Consider the following 20,400-nt stretch of genomic DNA (forward strand, 5'->3'; position numbering starts at 1 on the left):
CCAATTCTCTGATGAGAGGAACGTGAAAGGGATGTTAACTCAAGCACTCAACGTATGTGCAGTAGTCCTCGTTGTGGAGGTATGGTGCAAGATATAGAGCTGTGGAGACAAAGAGAAAGGGAGAATGTGAGATAAGAGAGAAAAAGAGATGAAAAGAGAAGGTAATGGAGGGTGAAAACAAGAAATGTGACATGAATGATATAAGGAAGAACGATTGAAATGGTAATAAAATGGGAAAGATACAGGCGTGAGAGGGAGACCGAAAGAAAGAGGACAAGGAAAGAGTGAGAGGAGGGAAGAGAGAACCAAAGACAGAGGATAGGAGGGCAACCGGGAAGAAAACAGAAATGGAGGGAAATTGGAAAAGTGTGAAAGAGCGAGAAAACTGAGTAATGCAAAAGGAGTGATATAGAATTGGGAGGGAAGGGGAGCAATGCAAAAGGAGAGACAAAGAATGGGGGGGGGTTGTCAATGAAAGAAGGAGGTTGCACAGAACCAAAGAGAGGACAGAAGGACCATAAGGAAAGAGGGAGAGAAGCCGAGTGGGGCAGACATTGATGATGCTTGATCCACATGCACTGTTAGTGCACCGCAGGCCGCACTGTGCCACCTGAGACAGAAGAAACTCCGAGCCCAGCCTTGGCACCAGGAGACGAGACCACTGGTTCCTGGGAGGTGGCAATGTTTGTCTAATCTGCTCTTGACATGGTGCCTTCCACACTGTCATTTTACGGATGCTGGAGTGAGCATGGTGCTTAATATACTTGGGCATTATGAGTTCTGAACCAGGTATGATGCGTTAGGAATTGTGGAAACTGGCCTGGGGATGGTTCCATAGATACTGGGCCAGGAGGGGCCTGACTATTGTGCTTTACATACTCAGCATTGTAAACACTGGTCTGGCTACAGCGCTTTACATGCAGATGCATTATAAGCCTGGTCTGATAATGTTGAATTACATATGGGGACGTTGTGAAAACTGTCCGATCTGTCGTGCTTTACTTACGAGGACAGTACCAGTCCAGTGTACTTTACATTCTTCCGTAAACAGTTAAAGACGTGGCTTTTCCCCTGTTTCTTCTGCCTCAGTGATCCTCTTCAGCGCTGGGATGCCTCGGGGTAGCTACGCGCTATAGAAGTGCTGTTTCATTCATTCATTAATTCTTTGGAGCCGTAGAAACTGGCTTAGCTATAGGACTTTGCATACCGGGATACTACTGGCTGCCTTTGGTGTATTACATACTTGGCTGCCTGCGGTGCATCCCACACTGGAGCACTGTGTAAGGTAGCCTGGGGTTGGTGCCTTGCTTGCTGGGGTGATATGGGCACCCTGCAGTGCATTACATACTGGGGCACTATGTAAGGTAGTCTGGCAGGGGTGCCTGGCATACAGGGTTAATACTGGCTGCCTGTGGTGCATTACATACTGGAGCACTGTCTAAGGTAGCATGACGTGGGTCCCTAGCATACTGCGGTAATACTGCTTCCCTATGGTACTGGGGCACTGTGTAAGGTAGCCTGACGCGGGTGCTTGGCATACTGGGGGAATACTGGCTGCCTGTGGTGCATTACATACTGGAGCACTGTGAAAGGTAGCCTGACTCTGGTGCCTGGCATACAGGGTTAATACTTGCTGCTTGTGGCGCATTACATACTGGAGCATTGTGTAAGGTAGCCTGACGCGGGTGCTTGGCATACTGGGGAAATACTGGCTGCCTGCAATGCATTACATACTGGAGCACTGTGCAAGGTAGCCTTACGCGGGTGCTTGGCATACAGGGTTAATACTTGCTGCCTGTAGTGCATTACATACTGACGCACTGTGTAAGGTAGCCTCATGCGGGTGCTTGGCATACAGGGTTAATACTTGCTGCCTGTAGTGCATTACATACTGCAGCACTGTGTAAGGTAGCCTCACGCGGGTACTTGGCATTCTGGGGTAATACTGCCTGCCTATGGTGAATTACATACTGGAGCACTATGTAAGGTAGCCTTATGCAGGTGCTTGGCGTACAGGGTTAATACTTGCTGCCTGTGGTGAATTACATACTGGAGCACTTTGTAAGGTAGCCTTATGCAGGTGCTTGACATACAGGGTTAATACTTGCTGCCTGTGGTGAATTACACACCAGAGCACTGTGTAAGGTAGGCTTACGCGGGTGCTTGGCATACAGGGTTAATACTTGCTGTCTGTGGTGCGTTACATACTGAAGCACTGTGTAAGATAGCCTGGCGTTGGTTTTATGCATGCCGTTGTGATATTCATTTAGCCATGCTGCAGTGCTTTATATGCTGGGGTTTTGGAATATCTAGTTACTTTTTATTTAAAACTGCCTATAACATCTTTTGCATACAGTCAATATCTGATCAATTCTGCTTAAAATGTATCTTTCAGCAAATTGTATTTGTGGGGGGTCATCTCATTACGAACTGTAAAGAGTTGCCCTCCGCTCTCTCTTGTACTATAGGGTCAAAGAAACCTTTTTACCTTATTTTATTCAATTGATAAATATTCGGATTTCTCATCCTTTTATTTGATCTGTTAGTTCAATTTTTGTCCTAGTATTAAATCATTGCGATCACAAATGTAAATGCTATCGGTTTATGTGATCTGCCACTTGCTCGGAAAACTGTTTATATTCCTGAACAGTATAAGATAAAATGTGTAATGACATAAGACGAGTTACCTGTGCGCCTCATGCTGCAGATGAAATAACTGCACATGCTCGTTCCTTCAGTCATCAGTCCGTTGATCAGTAACTGAACTACTCTTTGTAGCAATATACTGTCACTCCCAAACCTTAAAAATGGATCTCACCTGGGACACGTCACACGTGTGTGCGCCTTATACCACTGGTTAACATAATTGAATTGGTAAACGTTATGCCTGCAGGGTGCTTACAGTTTTTTTTCCAAGCATTATTCCTGTTGTTTCATGCCAGCACTTATTGAAAACTGACAGAATGGCTTTGTGAGTTAAACCTGATCCCCTGAAACACTCAATGAACGGCTTGTCGCTTAATTTCCTTTTTGCATAATTACACAAAATTTGGGAAAATTTGGTAAAATGACATGATATGGAAACACACCACTTAGTGCTACAAAATAGTGCGAAGTGCATTTTTGTGTCTATTTTAGACGCAAGGATTCATTTTAAGCTAAAAAAAAGTGCAAAAAACACAAGTTCTGCAAATGCTTCTCACGTGTAGTACTTTAAATTGTTCCAGCGCTCGCGCAATAGGATTTTTGCACAAACAATCTTCAAATAGGTGACAGGCATAATTGTGTACTTTCAGGAATTTCACAAAATGCCAAAAATTATTAAATATTACATCGGTGTAATGAAATTTCTTCCTAGGCCTAGTCACAAATTCGAATTCACTGACCGATCTTCCTTCCCTCTAAAGGTCAGTAGATTGAGTACTTTAAATTAGGTGTAAGTAATATCTGTTATTTATCCTGCTTTGAAACAGAAAAAGTACAGTATAAAACCAAGCTGTTAATATTGTTCATTCTAGTAACGGGCTGACTGTGACTGCCAAATCACTACACATTGAAAAGAAGTTATATAGAAAGACTTTCTTTGAGGACAATACCTTGCGCTTTAACAGCTTGAATTGCCCCAAGACTCCAAACTAGGTAAAAACATTAATTTGCAATGCAATAGGTCTCGGATTTAGGAGAGTTTGAGCTATTGGAATTGTAAATGACAACGGGCCAGATGTAGGAATCCAAATTGCGATTGCAAACGCTGAAATTCTGCAAATTTTAGCGTTTGCGATCGCAATTCAGCTTTGTCCAATGTAGAAAGGCAAATACCTACTCGCAAAATAAGGAATCGCTAAAATTGCGATTCCTTATTTTGCGTAAGCATTTAGAGAATCGCAATTTGTGATCTCCTAAATGCTATGCTAGTAGGCATCGCAAATTGCGATATTGCCTTAAGGAATCGCAAATTACCACTAACTTCAAGTTGGTGGTAATTTGCGATTTCCTTTAAAAAAATACCTTTTTGCTTTTTTAAAAGTGCCATGTGGCACACATTCATGCCCTTAGGGCATGTATATGCACCACATGTGCACACATGCACATTTCAGGGGTGCAACAGGGAGTCCCTCTGGAGCCCTTGCACCCCTGAAATTGCACAGGCAATTTGCGAGTACCTATTGGGTACTCGCAAATTGCATGCACAATTCCCATTCATTCCTATGGGCCTCCAGGCCCATAGGAATGAATGGGAAGGTATTCCTCGATTGTGAATCACAATCTGCAATTAAGAAATATTAAGGAATCGCAAAAAATATTACGATTCCTACCTACATGGCATTTTAGGAGTCCTTAATAGAGATTCCCTAAAAATCGCTATTAAGGACTCGCAAAACTGCTTTTACCTACATCTGGTCCAATGCCTTTTATTTATGTGTTGTTTTTAAACAGAAAATAGGACATTGTCATTTATAATGCCAATAGATTAAACTCTTGCAAATGCGAGATCTATTGCATTGCAACTGCGTGCTATGAAAATTAAAAAAAGTATTAAGAGAGAGCGTGTGCAGGACAAAGCTGTTAGAGAAAATAGTGCTCGGAGGCTGTAATTAAAGTCTACCGAGCAACAACACACATAACAGGTGGTCGCCATGGAAGGTTACAAAATGAGACAAAGCGGTATTAAGGAGGGACTTCTAACCATTATGACCAATGAACAGCCAAAGTTTACAGTGTACAATGACTCAAGCCAATGAAAAATGTGGGTGGAGCTTCAAGTCACTGCCTCAATACAGCATGCTTCGCAGAGCAGTGCATGCGCTGCCCAGGCTCAACCTAAAAACAGGTGTTATGAAAGTATTGATACTCTTTTCATTGACTTTCGTAATGTGATGGTTTTTTATTTTTTTAAATTAAGAATGTTAATCCTGTCCTAGTAGGTTTCAAACTTGCCATTGAACAAATTGCACCAAGATCTTTGTTTCAGAGTCATTTACCCACTGAAGTATCCTGCCATCCCATTTGTGAATGGTCCACTGATGAAGTAATTAAAGACTGTGTATGAGAAAGGATGAATTGGGATCTAAGAGTTGGGTGGTAATGGGAAATCCTCGGATTTCTACTGGAATTTACAGTTCTGAAGAAGACTCCATCTGCAGAAGTTCCTTCACTGTATGAAAAGAAAAGCAACAAAGAGCTGTTCCAAATGATAAGAAACCTTAAGTTTTCTGATGAGTTATCCTTTTTTCCTTTCAGTGCGAAGAGATTTTTCAGTCCGTGAAGATGGAGCCCTCGCCCACTGCCTGCAGGAACAAGAGAGTAAGTGCAGAAAGTACAAATGACAAAGCCTGTGCGTATAGAGGGGGAACGCTTGAGCTCATTGATACACTGACTTCAGTTGTTGTTCTATTTTCATGCTTTGTAGGTTTCATGTAATCATGCCTACATGCATTTTAACTTCCAGATCAATTTTACCAGCCAATTTTCTCATGTCCTGACACACTTTACACCATGTTTAATCTTTTAATTGGTCTATGATTACCCTTTAGAATCATTTAACGTTGAAAGATCTGCAGCAGCCGCTATAATGTAATGAACTAGCTTAACTGGGAGAGACACCCAGGTCTCCCTAGAATGCCAATTTAATTGTATCCTGTAATGCTGTTGACACTTGGTAGCCAACATCAGTGTTTAACATGTCTGATCATGGATGTATTGATTTAAAAAAGAAACTTAATTTTAAATATAAACTTGAATAAATGATCTATATAGGCTGATATTTTTAGGCAAATATCTTAAAACACACACACATGCTTGTACACACACACACACACACACACACACACACACACACGCAGGCGCACAACGCACAACTGTCTTTCTCACAGTTCCTGCCAATCTGTTTTGCCTTACATTTAAGGTTACCCTCATGACACATGCAGAGTTCATTCACAGAGCCTTGTGGGTAATGTAGTCTTACACCAATTCCTGTATGTGGCTTCCCCATGTTATTCAATTTCAGTTCCAGATATTATCAAGAATTGCTTTGCTCAACAATTTCTATTGCATTGTATTGTAACATATATCTAGCCGTAAATACCTCTATGTGGGGCTCTGAAGCGTATGCCTACATAGGCACGGCAGCAAGGGGCATTTCTGAGATCTGTTGATTTCACTGACTACCCCAGCCTCGTGCAACAATAGTAAGCAGGCTATACCCTAGTGCTTCATGCCTACATAGGCATCATGCTGCACCGTGGAGCAGCATGGTTAGGACCTTTGTTAGTATACTCTCCTATTTGATCGTCATTGTGAGCTGCAAAAAGAAGCAGTCATAGTATGTAGATATTTTATGGCTGCAGTGGTAGTTCAAATTAGAATACTCCAATTAGTCAACAGTGTGTGGCAGAGCCCTTCAGTTATTCCATGCGTGTCAATTTAGAGATGGCCGATTTATGAGCGGGTACAGTACTGGGTGATGGGCATTACAGATATAACTTATGCCAATATAATGATCCTCACACATGATTATTAACATAACACACCCAGTCTCTGTCCAAAGGCACATCTGATTGTCCCATTGTGAGTAATTAAAACAATAAAGTGTTTATTCCAGGTGTTTTAGTTTCACTCAGTGAACCAGAAATTGTGCTGTGTTCCTAAAACATTGTGGTGTATTCCAAAATATTCAGCAGTACTCTTCATTATTCCATTTTAACACAATTTAAATAGATAATTTCTAATAAATTATTATTTTTTCATGTTCATCATGATTAGTCCATGTAAATAATATCCTGATCATCAATGATTAACTCTCACTGGTAAGGGGTTTGCTGCTGAAAACTATGATGACAGTGTCAAGATATAATGCTGTAAAATGCAGTTTTCATTAGAAAGCTGTGGTTATTACTAAACTAGCTGGAAGTGTGTTCTGCTTTATAGTTGTGTTTTCCATTCATAATTTATATTTTTCCTTATGCCTTGTGGGCTACTGATCGCATATCCAATATTATTTAAACGTTGCAGCTGTTAGTGTTACCCTAATATACGATCAATTCATATAAAATGTAATCTGGACTTTACGGCATCTGTTAGTCAATGGTTCTTACCTATGGAATACCCAAGATGTGTAAGGGCTAAATTGTTGCAAACAGCAAACTTTGATGAGCGACTCACCAATGGATATGTTCCCAATTGTATGACTCACCAATGGATATGTTCCCAATTTGACGTTATGATGTTACCATATGATTTTATGAGCTTGAATTAATGAATGCATTTAAAACATATAAAGTGCACTGTCGCTCGCATTGGAGCATCCTGGAGCTAAGGTTGAATCTGATAACCCAGAAGAGAGGAAAGTAGAAGATAACTAGATAATGTAATAACAAAGTGCATCAAGGGCCAAGAAGGGCAGATCTTCAAGTTCTTTTTGAAAAGAGCTTCCAATTTTGTCAAACCCAAAGGGCTGGGGAGATGGTTCCATGCTTTGGATCCTAGTACCGAGAAGGATTTGCCGCCTCTGGTTTTAAGTCTGAAAAGAGTGGTCTTGAGAAGATTAGCATGGGAGGATCTCAGAGTTCTTTGGGTTGTATAATGGGTGAATCTCACAGTCTAAGTATTTGAATGCTCTAAAGATCAGTTAAGGATCTTAAAGAGGATCCTTTTGTGTAGCGGTAACCAGTGTAAAGTTTTTAGAGCTGCAGAGGTAGAATTCCGTTTGGGGAGTTTTAACACAAGTCTGGCCGCTGCAAGTTGCACCTTTTGCAGTTTGTAGAGTATTTGTTTTGAAGATCCCACATGGAGACTATTACAATAGTTGAGTCTAGAAGTGATGAGAGCAAAAGCAACTTTTTGTGGCACCTAATGGGAAAAAGTCAAAAAACTTTCTTAAAGATTGAATTAAATTGAAACACATTCCTGCACTGCAAGAGCTTGAGGGCGGACAGAGCAGGAGGTGTCACATTTTACTCCTAAGCATCTTGCAACTTCTACGGTGATCAGGCGGTGGGGGCACATAATTTGACCATCAATGGGTTGGAGAAAAAAAAATATTTGCAAAATAACAGGATATCTGTTTTATCTGTGTTGCATATAGATGGTTTGATTGCATCCACAGGATAACTTCGGTGACACAGTTTTGGAAATTTGTTCTAAGCTAAGGTACCCTTTGTCCAGCAATAGAATCGGCAGATGTAGTGGTGCTTGTTTAGTTATATGTCAAAAAGTACTTTATCATCGTCCCTCTGTGTCATTGTGCCTAATGAAATTATGTACTTTAACTCCAACTGACTCAGTTATTCTCCATGTTGCTGCCTCCTTTTCTTTCTCTTTTTTTATATTCCAAAGAAAGTACATTTATTGTAGTCACTTGTATTTCAGTTCCCACCAGGCCATTGTCTTCCTCACTGGGAAAGAAACGCATGTGGCTGTTCCTTGTTTATGATGAGTCTTAACATTCAAGAGGAAGCATTTGTTTTTGAAGCAGATCTCTATCATGAGTCAATAAAACTTTATTGGGCCAGATTCTGGCCATAAAAGTATATTCCGCATAAAAAACAATATACATTTCGGAAGTAGACCAGAGATATAATTAAAAACACAGTTAAAATGTGTTCCTCTTACAAAAAACATATTCAAATACGCACAGGTCATTACTGTTAAAAAGCCTGATCTTTCCTCCTACGAACTGCCCCTGATAAAAAACTTGCAACCCCATAGCAGACGAGTGGAGAAGGAAGCATCCGTAAATTTATCAGTGCTTGTCTTACTTGTGCAAAATAGCGATCTCTAAAAAGTGGTAGAATATGTTTAGCTCGCAACTCAGTATAGAAACCACAAAAAAACATAAAATGCAACAGGTCTTGGTCAGAAAAAATATCACATGCACATGGTTGCAAGGTGCCTAACTTTGCAAAGCCTTGAGGTACGGTTAGGGATCAGTGGATACAATTGAATCTGAATCTAGATAAAAGGAAACGATGATGCAGATTATTTACAAACGACCAAAAATGTTGACATAAAATTCCAGAACTAATAATCATAAAATGTCTACATGTAGATTTCTTAAGTTTATTGGCTTTCCTAGCCAGTTGTCTCCTCGTTAGGAATTGCGTTTTTATGACTTTCACATATTCAGGATGCAGCTTTCTTGTGTGTGATTAAATAGCTCTGGTTGCCCAAGTGCTGAAAGCTGTCGGGAGACATACTTTAACCAGGGAATATCTGCAGCTCTGTCTAACATCATGCAGTCCTATAAAATGATTTGGTTTAGATTTGGCGTATCTCTAGACCAAATTTTTAGCCGCCATATCAAGGGTGCTACAGCAATACTGTCAGTAATGTAACCCTGCCTAAATTCCTCATGTGCCATAACAGCTGGAATTCTGGGGGGAGCAACTAGGAGTTTACGTAGATGTTTGTTTTCAGCTCCTTGAATTTCATTGTATTCCTTATGACCCCAAACCACACTATTATCACTTATTATCTTTAAAAAAGGAGCTATTAACTACCTTTCAAAATGTTGCACTATCCGTGTGTGCGCTTGCTTGAGTTAACTCTTCCCATGCTTTATCCCTTAAAATAGCCTTCCTTAATTTTAAAGCTGTATCATATACTCTCCTTCATCTTTTAATCTGTTTGGGATCTCTAGGTAAACTTTTTAATGCGACCATAAGGGCTTTGTGATCTTTAGAGCAGTCGGCATTAAACCACTTAACCTCTTTTACACCTACCATGGTCTTCTTGTCTGTTAACTTTTATACCAATTAGCTTTGTTAACTTGTCATAAGCCTGGAATACTTCTGTAGGCTCACTATGTTCGTAAGGCACAGCTCAATCTCCTCTTTACCCTCATTATAGAACTCTTCTAAAAAGAGCTGAGGGACCATTTTCTCCCATTTTATTTTCCAATCCTGGTCCGTGGGCCGAAAATCCCCATTCGCAAAGATTTTTTTCTCCACACCCCGAAAGACCATTGGCCCTTTGGATTCGGCAGTGATGGGATTATGGTCACTGAAACCGGTTTGAGCCGCCCTGACATCCCGCATATGTTGATATAGGGGAGCTGATATTACAACATAATCTATAGTTGAACTACACCCTCTCCCAAAGAACGATGGTATCATCTCTGCTTCCTCCCCTGACTATAGGCAGTATAAGTTATTACTTGCTAATAAACTTTCTAGCCAGGCGCCTTGGGGTGGGGGGGGGGTATGTTGGAAGTGGGCCACCGGTGGTAAATCTTCGTAAATCTCCCCATCTAGCAAATATTTTAATTTGCAAGTGTATGTTAAAATCCCCCATTAATATTATTTCATATGGAGAGTGACACTCCTGTGCAAGCTCCTCTATAAGACTTTCAAGATCATTTAAGTGTTCGCTGTCGTGAAACCTGCAAAATGAGTTATAAAAGTTTACAATTACCAGGGTTACAATGCTTGGAAGGTTAATTCTACAGCTAATAGATGAGGAAAGGAGCTAGGCAAAGCCTTGATGGTACATCACAAATTGAGTGAGATTAGGGTGAGCAAACCACCCTTTGCTGGTCCATCTACTGATTGAGTTGCAGATTTAAAAAATGAGGCAAAAACCATCCATTACAAAGGACTCAGACTTATCCCAAGTCTCTTGGAGTACAATATTGTGGCCAGTCTTTATTACCGAAAACCAATGTTCATTGTCTCTTTTTGCTTTCAAACCTGCAATGCTCCATGTCATAAAGATACACACCATAGGATCTAACACTTTGTCGTAGGGTAATTGAGATACACTAGTTGGTTGTACTCTTAAAGGAGTGTTAATACTGGTCACTTTCTCAGAAAGGGTTGGCTTTCAATCCACACTGTCCAGATCCCTTAATGGTGCAAATCTGTTAGTGAGAGGGATTGATAGATTCCTAGTGGTGCCCTCTGCTTGTGATTGCAGTGACCTTCCTTTGGCCTGAGTATATCTCTTTCCCTCAAACCTGGGGTAGAATGGCCCTACTGGATAGAAATAGGAAAGTGGAAAGGCCTGTATTCCTATGGATGACTCTGCTCTCATCTGGCCATGTAGTATAGCTCTCACATGTACAGTATGAGTTACATTAACTACAATACAATCCCTACTCCTATCTTTCTTTGTGGCTTTCCCACCCATCCAACTCTTCTTGCCATGATAATATGGGGGGCAAAAGATTGTCCGTGTGATTGTGATTTATCCAGCCAATGTATCACCTTATGTATTAAGTCAACTGTGGACTCTCTGGAGTTCTCCTGTAAGGGAGGAACTCCTACTAGGACAGTTACAAGTGGGGCTGACTCAGGAGGCAGGTCTAAAACGTCGGTTCTTGGGCTCATCAAGCTATTTTGTTTCGGGCCAATGGGCTCATTCCCATGAGTCAATCTAGTTTCCTTAGGTGCAGCCCCTAGTAATTCATGCAGGGCTGTGTCTGGGGGGATTACTTGGTCCCAACCATTTTCGGGGTAACTGGTCATTCCTTGTGTGCCTAACCTACATATGTTCTGTGTATTACCACTTGATGACTGCTGTGGCTCCCTGTGTGCTCTTGGAATAGTTTTATTAATTAACGCCACCTTTTATTATAGGATTGACTATTGCTGTCCTTCCCCTCTGCCACTAAGGGATGAATCTGTCCCATTGGTTCTGAGCCCGTAATATTCGAGGTACTAACCATGGGCCGTTCATTATCCTGAAGTAGTAGTAATTCTAGTTTGTCCAGCCTAGCAATAATAGGGCTAAAATGTTATTTTATGATGTCTTCTACTTTTGAGGAGAGGCTACTTACAATTTGTCCCAATCCCACATTCATTTGATTTACAATTGGTGGTGTGGTTTGTTTTTTCGATTGCTGTGAAGTTTTCCTACCTCCACCTCTTTTCTTTTTTACTGGGGGCTCAAACATGGAGGGGCCCTCGTCTTGGTTGCCATCCACCTCATCCGGTAATTGGATGGCAACCAACGGTGATGACATAAGCTCACCTTGCACTATTTTTGATGGGGTATTTGAGGGTGCCGGCGTCGAGGGCAGACTGTTCAATTCCAACGAAAGCCTACGCTCGGCTAGAGCAATTTCATTGGATAAAACATTGGCAGCCCTAGTCAGAAATGAATCAAGGGTTGTCACTGCCACTAAACCCTTTCATGGGTTGCTTCCTCTTAGCCATTTCCCCTTATAGTCAAAATGCTAATAGTTTACAGGTTATGGAAAAAAAATGGCACATGATGCAACAGATTGTAACCAGAGAATGCAAAAAAACTAGACACTTGTACACTGGCTAGGATTCTCCCCAAGAATAAAATCTGTCAGTTTAAAAGAAATCAAGTCCCGCATTCAACAGATCGGGCTACCAATGAAAGAACAATACCCAAAAAGTGGTCACCAAACTACACAATAGTCATAGAATGGGATTCAGTTGGTTTACTGAACACTCAGTGCAAACCCCCACACCTCTCAAGTAAGTTTGGTCACACAAAGACGACTGATTTAAATATGGTTCTTGCAGGTTTCCATGAGAAGTGTTCGATAATGAACAAAGTGTGGGCTAAAAGGAAGAGGGGTGGCCCAGCCCTGCCTCTTCCTGGCAATGACGGGCAAGGCGCGGGTGTTTTTATGCACCTCCAGGCGCAATGGCGGTGTTCTGCGGCCCTTCCTACCGTTGGGGCACCTGGGATATGGAGCCCTCGCTGCCTGGCCTGCCTGGTCTGCTGCCCAAAAGCAGTCAATCAGGGGCCGCCGGGTCAGGCTGCAACAGCGTCAACTGGGATGTATCCAATAATGCCACAGGTCTTGGCGAACCACTACCTGAAAGCACTCACCTGCAGTGCAGCCCAGTCCATTCGCAGGTGCGATCCTGCACAGCTAGGACACAACCACACTCTGCACCTCAAAGCAATCAGCGCCGTAGGCCCAACACTGACCCAGGTCCTGGCACACAGAGAGAAGCAGGCTAATCACCCTCCTACTGGGCCGGTCCAGCCGCCCGAGCAGCACCCGGATCTGCGCTGCCAGGCCGGGTCACTCCGACGTCTCCGTGGTGCGTCCCCAGAGACTCCAGTCCAGACCGCGCCCCAATCACAGTCTTCTCTCTTTTCCTGTTGTGACCCCAGTCGCGGGATCTGCTTACTCGGCAACGTTGGCTCCTGCCTATGATCTCCGGCAGCGGGGCCTCCAAAGCGGCCGCTCACCTCTCGTCCAGAACGGGCGGAGACCGGATCACCTACCGACTGATCTGCGGCTGCCACGCGGACACGTATTGCCCGTAGCGGTATGCCCGAGCGTTGTCAGCTACGGCAATACGTGTCCGCCTGGCAGCCGCAGATCAGTCGGTAGGTGATCCGGTCTCCGCCCGTTCTGGGAAAAGGCAAAGCTCATCCAGCTCGTGTCTCAGCAGGGGGCTTTCTACTATCATTTATAACAACATTTTATTAAGTTGCCAGAATTCGGTGTTTCTTTAAGGAAGTATTCACAGGCATTAATTCCAGAATTTCAGAATGGGCTTTTGTGGAAAGAAATTGCATGTAGTGGCCATGACACCACACTGGAAATATAATACTGTGAATCAGATTCATTCATGATCTGTTGATAATTTGGGGTGGCTCTGCAAAGGAATTTGATGAGTATTTAAAAGTATTAAACAACAATTAATTTAATCTGAGGTTCACAGAAGCAGTGAGTAAGTAAATCTCGAGTAGTGTTCCTGGACACAGAAGTGTTTGGGGCAGGTGGACAGATGCAGACTGCTTTATATCACAAAGCCACTGCAACAAACCACTTTTTACATGCTGCCACTTTCCATCAAGGAAATCTAATTTGGAGAATTCGTGCTTAGCAAAAGTTATTGCTCCTCCGAAGAAGAGTTAAAAAATGCAGCCAACACACAAAAAGATTTCAACAACATGGTTCTCCCACAGCTGTCATCAATAGGGATTTGTCAATATTTGAATGCAAAATAGGAAAGATCTGCCAATTATGAAAAAGGAGAAAGCAATGGGTGAGGTGGAAAAGCTCTATAGGGAGCTTTTCCATTCCTAAAATCCACCGCAGCTTTTCTACTCATTTATGTTACAAGGGAATTAACTGCTGGCTCCAGAAAGTAAGGAGCATTTGTTGAGCAGCCAGTATAAGTTGAGAAATGAGCCGGCCTTGGTTACCATATACAGAATAGATGTATGTGGCCAGACAAGTTAGTAATATCACTTTGGGGCAATGTGCTAGGTCTGAACCAGTGATTTGTTCTGTGGTAGCCAACACTGCGTTCTAAAAAGGTTGCAGCCTGGGACAGGACCAAAGTATAGGAGTTAGAATCCCCTGTTCCCCGCAACCTCCCAAGATAGGCTTCCTCCCTTCTTTATTCTTACCATTTGTGTTAGAGTGTAATGTCACCAGTACAGGATTTTAACCAGAGTTTCCCTACCCCCCAGCAAAGAAAGCAAAATTATTAGCCACCGCAGTATATAGCCTGATTGCTCCGGTTCAAGTGTAATGTGCACTTCTTTTTCCCAGGTATGCTTAAATGTGGATTTCCCCCATCTAAGGTGTAACATTATAAATTTTGAAGGTGACCTGTCTGTGCAAGTCAACAGATATATCTTGAAAGGATTTAGGGTTCTGATAGCTCCTTGTTTGAATCTAATATTGAGCAACCAATGATGCAACTGCATGTAGTGAAAACGTTCTACTTCTGGAAGTGCATAATTCGCCTTCAGTTGATCAGAGTCTTTATTGTCTCATAGTAAAACATGTCCCTGAGTATCTTACACCCAGTCTCTAGCTATTTTTGACAAGAGGCTCTGTTCTGCCCTGGAATAAATGCTGCATTTGGCCAGTGATGGGGGTGAAGGGTGACGGGAAACAAATCAGCCAATGCCTGACCGCTGTTGTGTCCCAGTTGTCAAAAGTGGCCCTCGTGGTTTGTAGAGTGAATTTCTTCGCCGGGTTATGGGTTGCCAGGCAACCTCTCAGAGCAACCCGCTTCTAAAGTGTGGTTAATCATACATCATTCCTTTTTGGTCTCCCTTTACATTCAATGTACTGAGAACCACAAGTTGCTCGCCATTAGTAATGGGAGAAATCGTGAATGCACAGCTCTCCCCTGGCCGTAAAGTGCATTGCTACCTAGAGAGCTTCTCCTCTTTACCCTGCCATATATATGAGTAACACATAGACTGAAGGTCTCTGGGGATATTACGAATCAGATTTTAAATGATATAGAGGATCCTGGGCATAATTGATATTTTATACACTGCAGTTCTACCCAGAAGTGACGTTGGTTTTTATTTTCAACTAGTTAACTCAGTTTTCACCCCACTGTTTTGTCTGTGGAGATAAATTCCTTTGGTCTTGGTCAGGGTGGGCGCTAGGCACAAGCTGTAGGAAGGTGGATATCTGACTACATGGTTACCCCCACTTTTTGCCTGGTGTCTCTGGTTTTTCGACTTTAGTATGGCTGTGGTCCCGCTAATCAGGCCCACAACCCAGCTGTTCTCTCTCGAAATTGATACCATGTACTTTGGGTACATCCCAGATTGGTTACTGGGTCACCCTTGTGAGCCCCTGTATAGTGTACCATAGGTACCCAGGGCATAGATGCACCCTAGGCCCACCAGGGACTGCAGCATGTATTGTGCCACCCCTGGTTAGCCTTCCAAACTGACACCACAGGTCTGTACTTACAGCCTGGGTAAGGTGGTGTAATTACCCCTTACTTAGATATAGCATATCTATATCTACCTTATTTATAGACACATGTATGTATTTTATTGCTTATTGAGCGCATCTGTCACCCAAAGGGTATCCTGGCGCTGAGACCTAACCATGCATCTAATAAAAACTACATTACTCTGGGAAACAAGTAAGTTTTAAGATCTTTTTAAAAGTAAGCAGATCAGGGCAACTCCTTAATGCTAGGGGGAGAGTATTCCACAGCGTGGCAGCCGTGAAACTGAAAGCGCGACCACCCATTCTCATTCTATTGATTTTAGGGACTTTTACCAGGAACGCCGAAGATGATCTTAGAGGTCTAGCTGCCTGATACCAGAGAAAAAGAGTCTGAAGAGGTATTGGTCCCAGTCCATGCAGGGCCCTAAAAACAAGACAGAGAGCTTTAAACGCAATTCTCTGCTGGACTGGGAGCCAATGCAAATCGGCCAAAGCTGCCGATGAAGAGGCGGATCTCGGTCGAGACAAGGCCAGTTTAGCGGCCATATTCTGTATCCTTTGGAGCTTTAGGACCAGAATCTTCGGGGCACCCAGAAGTAGTGCGTTGCAGTAGTCAATCCTACTGAGAATGGAACTACGCACTACCTCAACTCTGGAGCCCCGTGGGAGAAGTGGCAAAATTTTCCGTAAAGCACGGAGCAAACCCATACACGTTGCTGCTGTTTTGTTTACGGAGGCATCAAGCTGCAAATTGGGTTCGAATAGAACTCCCAGGTTGCGAGCTGACTCTGCCGCTTCCACCGAGCCCGGGATGGACACTGGCCAGAAATCGGCCGGTAGTGTACGGGGAGTTCGGTCCAAGGAGCAGTGGAGTACCTCTGTTTTTGACCCATTGAATTGCAACGCATTGGCTCGCAACCATGCTGCTGTGGCTGCCATACAGCGGTGAAAGGCATCCCTTGAGATGGACTCTGAACCCTCAAATGAAAAAATCAACTGAGTGTCATCGGCATAGTTGACAACAGATATGCCGAATGACTTTATCAGTGCTATCAAGGGACGGAGATATATATTAAATAGGATCGGACTAATTGCCGATCCTTGAGGGACTCCCTGTTTCACCTGCCTAGTGGCTGATCGAAATGGTGGTAACGCCACGGCTTGTTGTCGGTTATCCAAATAGGAAGTGAGCCAGTCTAGGGCCAGACCGCTCACTCCTGCACTCCGAAGACGGCCAAGTAGTACTTCATGGTCCACCGTGTCGAACGCGGCCGACATGTCAAGTAGCACCAAAAATGCAGACTTGCCCTTGTCGACTCGCGTTCTCAGATCATCCAACACGGTGACCAAGGCCGTCTCGGTGCCGTGCACTGGCCTGAAGCCAAATTGTGCAACATCCAGACAAAGATTTGTTTCCAGGAAGTTGGATAAGGCTCTTGTGACCCATCTCTCCAGAATTTTTATCGCAAATGGTAATAGCGAAATTGGCCTGTAATTAGCCGAACAGAGAGGGTCCAGAGAAGCCTTTTTCAACAAAGGTGTTACAATAGCCAACTTCCAGCTGTCTGGGACTAACGCTGTGGTCAATGATTGACAGCAGATGGAATGCAGCGGAGGGAAAAGCTCATCTTGAAAGGCCTTCCAGATCTTATGAGGCATTGGATCCAGCGGTGACCCTGATGATACACTGCTTGCCAAGATAACAAATTCCTCTAACGAGGGAACGGGAAAGCTGGACAGCTGAGGCATATCTTCCTTGTCAGGTGCCCAATTGGAACCCAAGTTGTCAAGAGGGTCCAAAAAAGAGACTGCAGATGTTACAGATTGTTCAGTATTTTTGAGTCCAGTCAGGATGATCCTGATTTTCTCCTCAAATGCAAGGGCCAGCGAGTCGCACAATGCCTGCGAGGCCAGGATAGTAGATGCCATGCAAGGCGGGTCAGACAAAGTCTTAACCAGTCTGAACAGGGTCTGAGATTTGTTAGAGGCCTTCGCCAGAGTGTCTTCCAAAAACTTAGCTTTTGCGATTCTTAGCTGGGCCTTGTATTCGTGCAGGGCTGCTTTATAAGCCACCTTATCCCGCTCCCTATATCCTCTCCTCCATGTGCGCTCCGCCTGTTTGCAGCGAAGTTTGAAGTGCCCCAGCTCTTCACTGAACCAGGCATTTAGGCCTCTGGGCCTGTCTCTCACCTTACGCAAAGGGGCCAGGTCATCAAGAGATGATACAATATGCCGGCAGAGGGAAGCATAGCTCTTGTCCACATTCTCCTCCATCTGAAAGGTTCCCGGTAGCAGTGCGGGTCGAATCGGCTCCCTAAGGAGACGACTCCATTGTCGATTCAACTTCCTGCCAGTCGGTTTATTGGGTCTCCATGGGACAGGCATAAGGAGGGACAAAACAATCAGGGAATGATCGGTCCAACCCTGGGCCTCAACCCTATCTACCACAACCAAGTTCTTATCAGCAAATACCAAGTCTAGTATGTGTCCCCTGTCATGGGTGGGTACCTGGATCAGTTGAGCAAGTTGGATATTGCTACATGCTTGGCACAGTTCTCGAAAGGCCGAGTCGTGGGGGCCAGAGGGCCACAGGTTGAGATCACCCAGTACTAGAAAATTGGTATGCGAGTTGGAAAGGTCGTAGATCAGATCAATCAGAGATTGAAGGGCTGTCGTGGGCAGAGAGGGCGGTCTGTAGCATAAAAGACCTGCTACTAAAGTACCTCCTTGAGCCACGATGGAAAAGCCCTTAAGCTCAAACCCTGCTACCTCCGTAATCATCAATTCCGTCAAGGAGATAGAATCTCTAAAAATGTAGCCTACCCCACCACCCCTACCTGAGGTACGATGAGTGTGCCTTATCAAATAGCCTGGCGGGCAAGCCCAGCCCAGTTCCATGCCACAGTCCTTTGTGGCCCACGTTTCAGTCACAAATAGTATATCTAGCTGTGACGATTCAATTAATAGAGCAGTCTCAGCGTGATGCTTTATCAAAGAACGTGCATTCAACAAGCCGCAAGACAATGTCTTGTGCGGGATACGAGTGGACTCGGGCTCTAAGTCCTCAGTGGGAACAGGGCGGGGATCAGCAGGGTATGGAGAGGCAGGTGCGCCAGGGGCGCCCGGGACGCGAACGGGCGCAAACGCGCTTACCTCTGGCGCACCTCCGGCGCATCTACGGCGCCTCCGCTGCACGCATCCGCTGCGCGTCTGCCTACACATCCTAGTTATGGTATTACGCCGAGCGGGCTTCCGGTTGCTCGAGCCTCTGACCCAACCAATATGGCGCCTGAGAATCTCCCAGAGCGTCACGACCTACTCAAGATGGCGGCCGAATCACCGGGACCAGGGACCCCTCTAACTCAGTCCCGCAAACGCGGCTTGTGGGGGTACAATTTAGATGCAAGGTAAGCCTATCTAATCCCCAGGTGACAGAAATAACAAGCGCCCAGAAAAACAAATACAGCAGCGCAAATACGGCGACGCAAATTTAAAATAATCGAGCTGTGCAAGTTAAAAACAGAGGTAATGCGCGTGATGGCAGGGAAGGTCTAAAGAGCGAGAGCTAAGAGCAGCTTTTATAAGCTCTCCAAATGCGGGCTTCCGGTTGCTCGAGCCTCTGACCCAACCAATATGGCGCCTGAGAATCTCCCAGAGCGTCACGACCTACTCAAGATGGCGGCCGAATCACCGGGACCAGGGACCCCTCTAACTCAGTCCCGCAAACGCGGCTTGTGGGGGTACAATTTAGATGCAAGGTAAGCCTATCTAATCCCCAGGTGACAGAAATAACAAGCGCCCAGAAAAACAAATACAGCAGCGCAAATACGGCGACGCAAATTTAAAATAATCGAGCTGTGCAAGTTAAAAACAGAGGTAATGCGCGTGATGGCAGGGAAGGTCTAAAGAGCGAGAGCTAAGAGCAGCTTTTATAAGCTCTCCAAATGCGGGCTTCCGGTTGCTCGAGCCTCTGACCCAACCAATATGGCGCCTGAGAATCTCCCAGAGCGTCACGACCTACTCAAGATGGCGGCCGAATCACCGGGACCAGGGACCCCTCTAACTCAGTCCCGCAAACGCGGCTTGTGGGGGTACAATTTAGATGCAAGGTAAGCCTATCTAATCCCCAGGTGACAGAAATAACAAGCGCCCAGAAAAACAAATACAGCAGCGCAAATACGGCGACGCAAATTTAAAATAATCGAGCTGTGCAAGTTAAAAACAGAGGTAATGCGCGTGATGGCAGGGAAGGTCTAAAGAGCGAGAGCTAAGAGCAGCTTTTATAAGCTCTCCAAATGCGGGCTTCCGGTTGCTCGAGCCTCTGACCCAACCAATATGGCGCCTGAGAATCTCCCAGAGCGTCACGACCTACTCAAGATGGCGGCCGAATCACCGGGACCAGGGACCCCTCTAACTCAGTCCCGCAAACGCGGCTTGTGGGGGTACAATTTAGATGCAAGGTAAGCCTATCTAATCCCCAGGTGACAGAAATAACAAGCGCCCAGAAAAACAAATACAGCAGCGCAAATACGGCGACGCAAATTTAAAATAATCGAGCTGTGCAAGTTAAAAACAGAGGTAATGCGCGTGATGGCAGGGAAGGTCTAAAGAGCGAGAGCTAAGAGCAGCTTTTATAAGCTCTCCAAATGCGGGCTTCCGGTTGCTCGAGCCTCTGACCCAACCAATATGGCGCCTGAGAATCTCCCAGAGCGTCACGACCTACTCAAGATGGCGGCCGAATCACCGGGACCAGG

General features: G+C 44.3%; 1 protein-coding gene across 2 annotated transcripts in view; it reads left to right on the forward strand.

The window, feature by feature from the left end:
* Positions 1–20,400, forward strand: part of LOC144754714 (uncharacterized) — a 520,145-nt gene that overhangs the window by 232,892 nt on the left and 266,853 nt on the right. For both annotated transcript variants that reach the window (XM_078642863.1, XM_078642864.1), the window contains exon 3: positions 5,242–5,304. In XM_078642863.1, the coding sequence (XP_078498989.1) occupies positions 5,242–5,304 (63 nt within the window). The remainder of the gene's footprint in view (positions 1–5,241; positions 5,305–20,400) is intronic.

Source organism: Lissotriton helveticus, chromosome 5_1 (assembly GCF_964261635.1).
Source record: "Lissotriton helveticus chromosome 5_1, aLisHel1.1, whole genome shotgun sequence".
Classification (NCBI taxonomy): domain Eukaryota; kingdom Metazoa; phylum Chordata; class Amphibia; order Caudata; family Salamandridae; genus Lissotriton; species Lissotriton helveticus.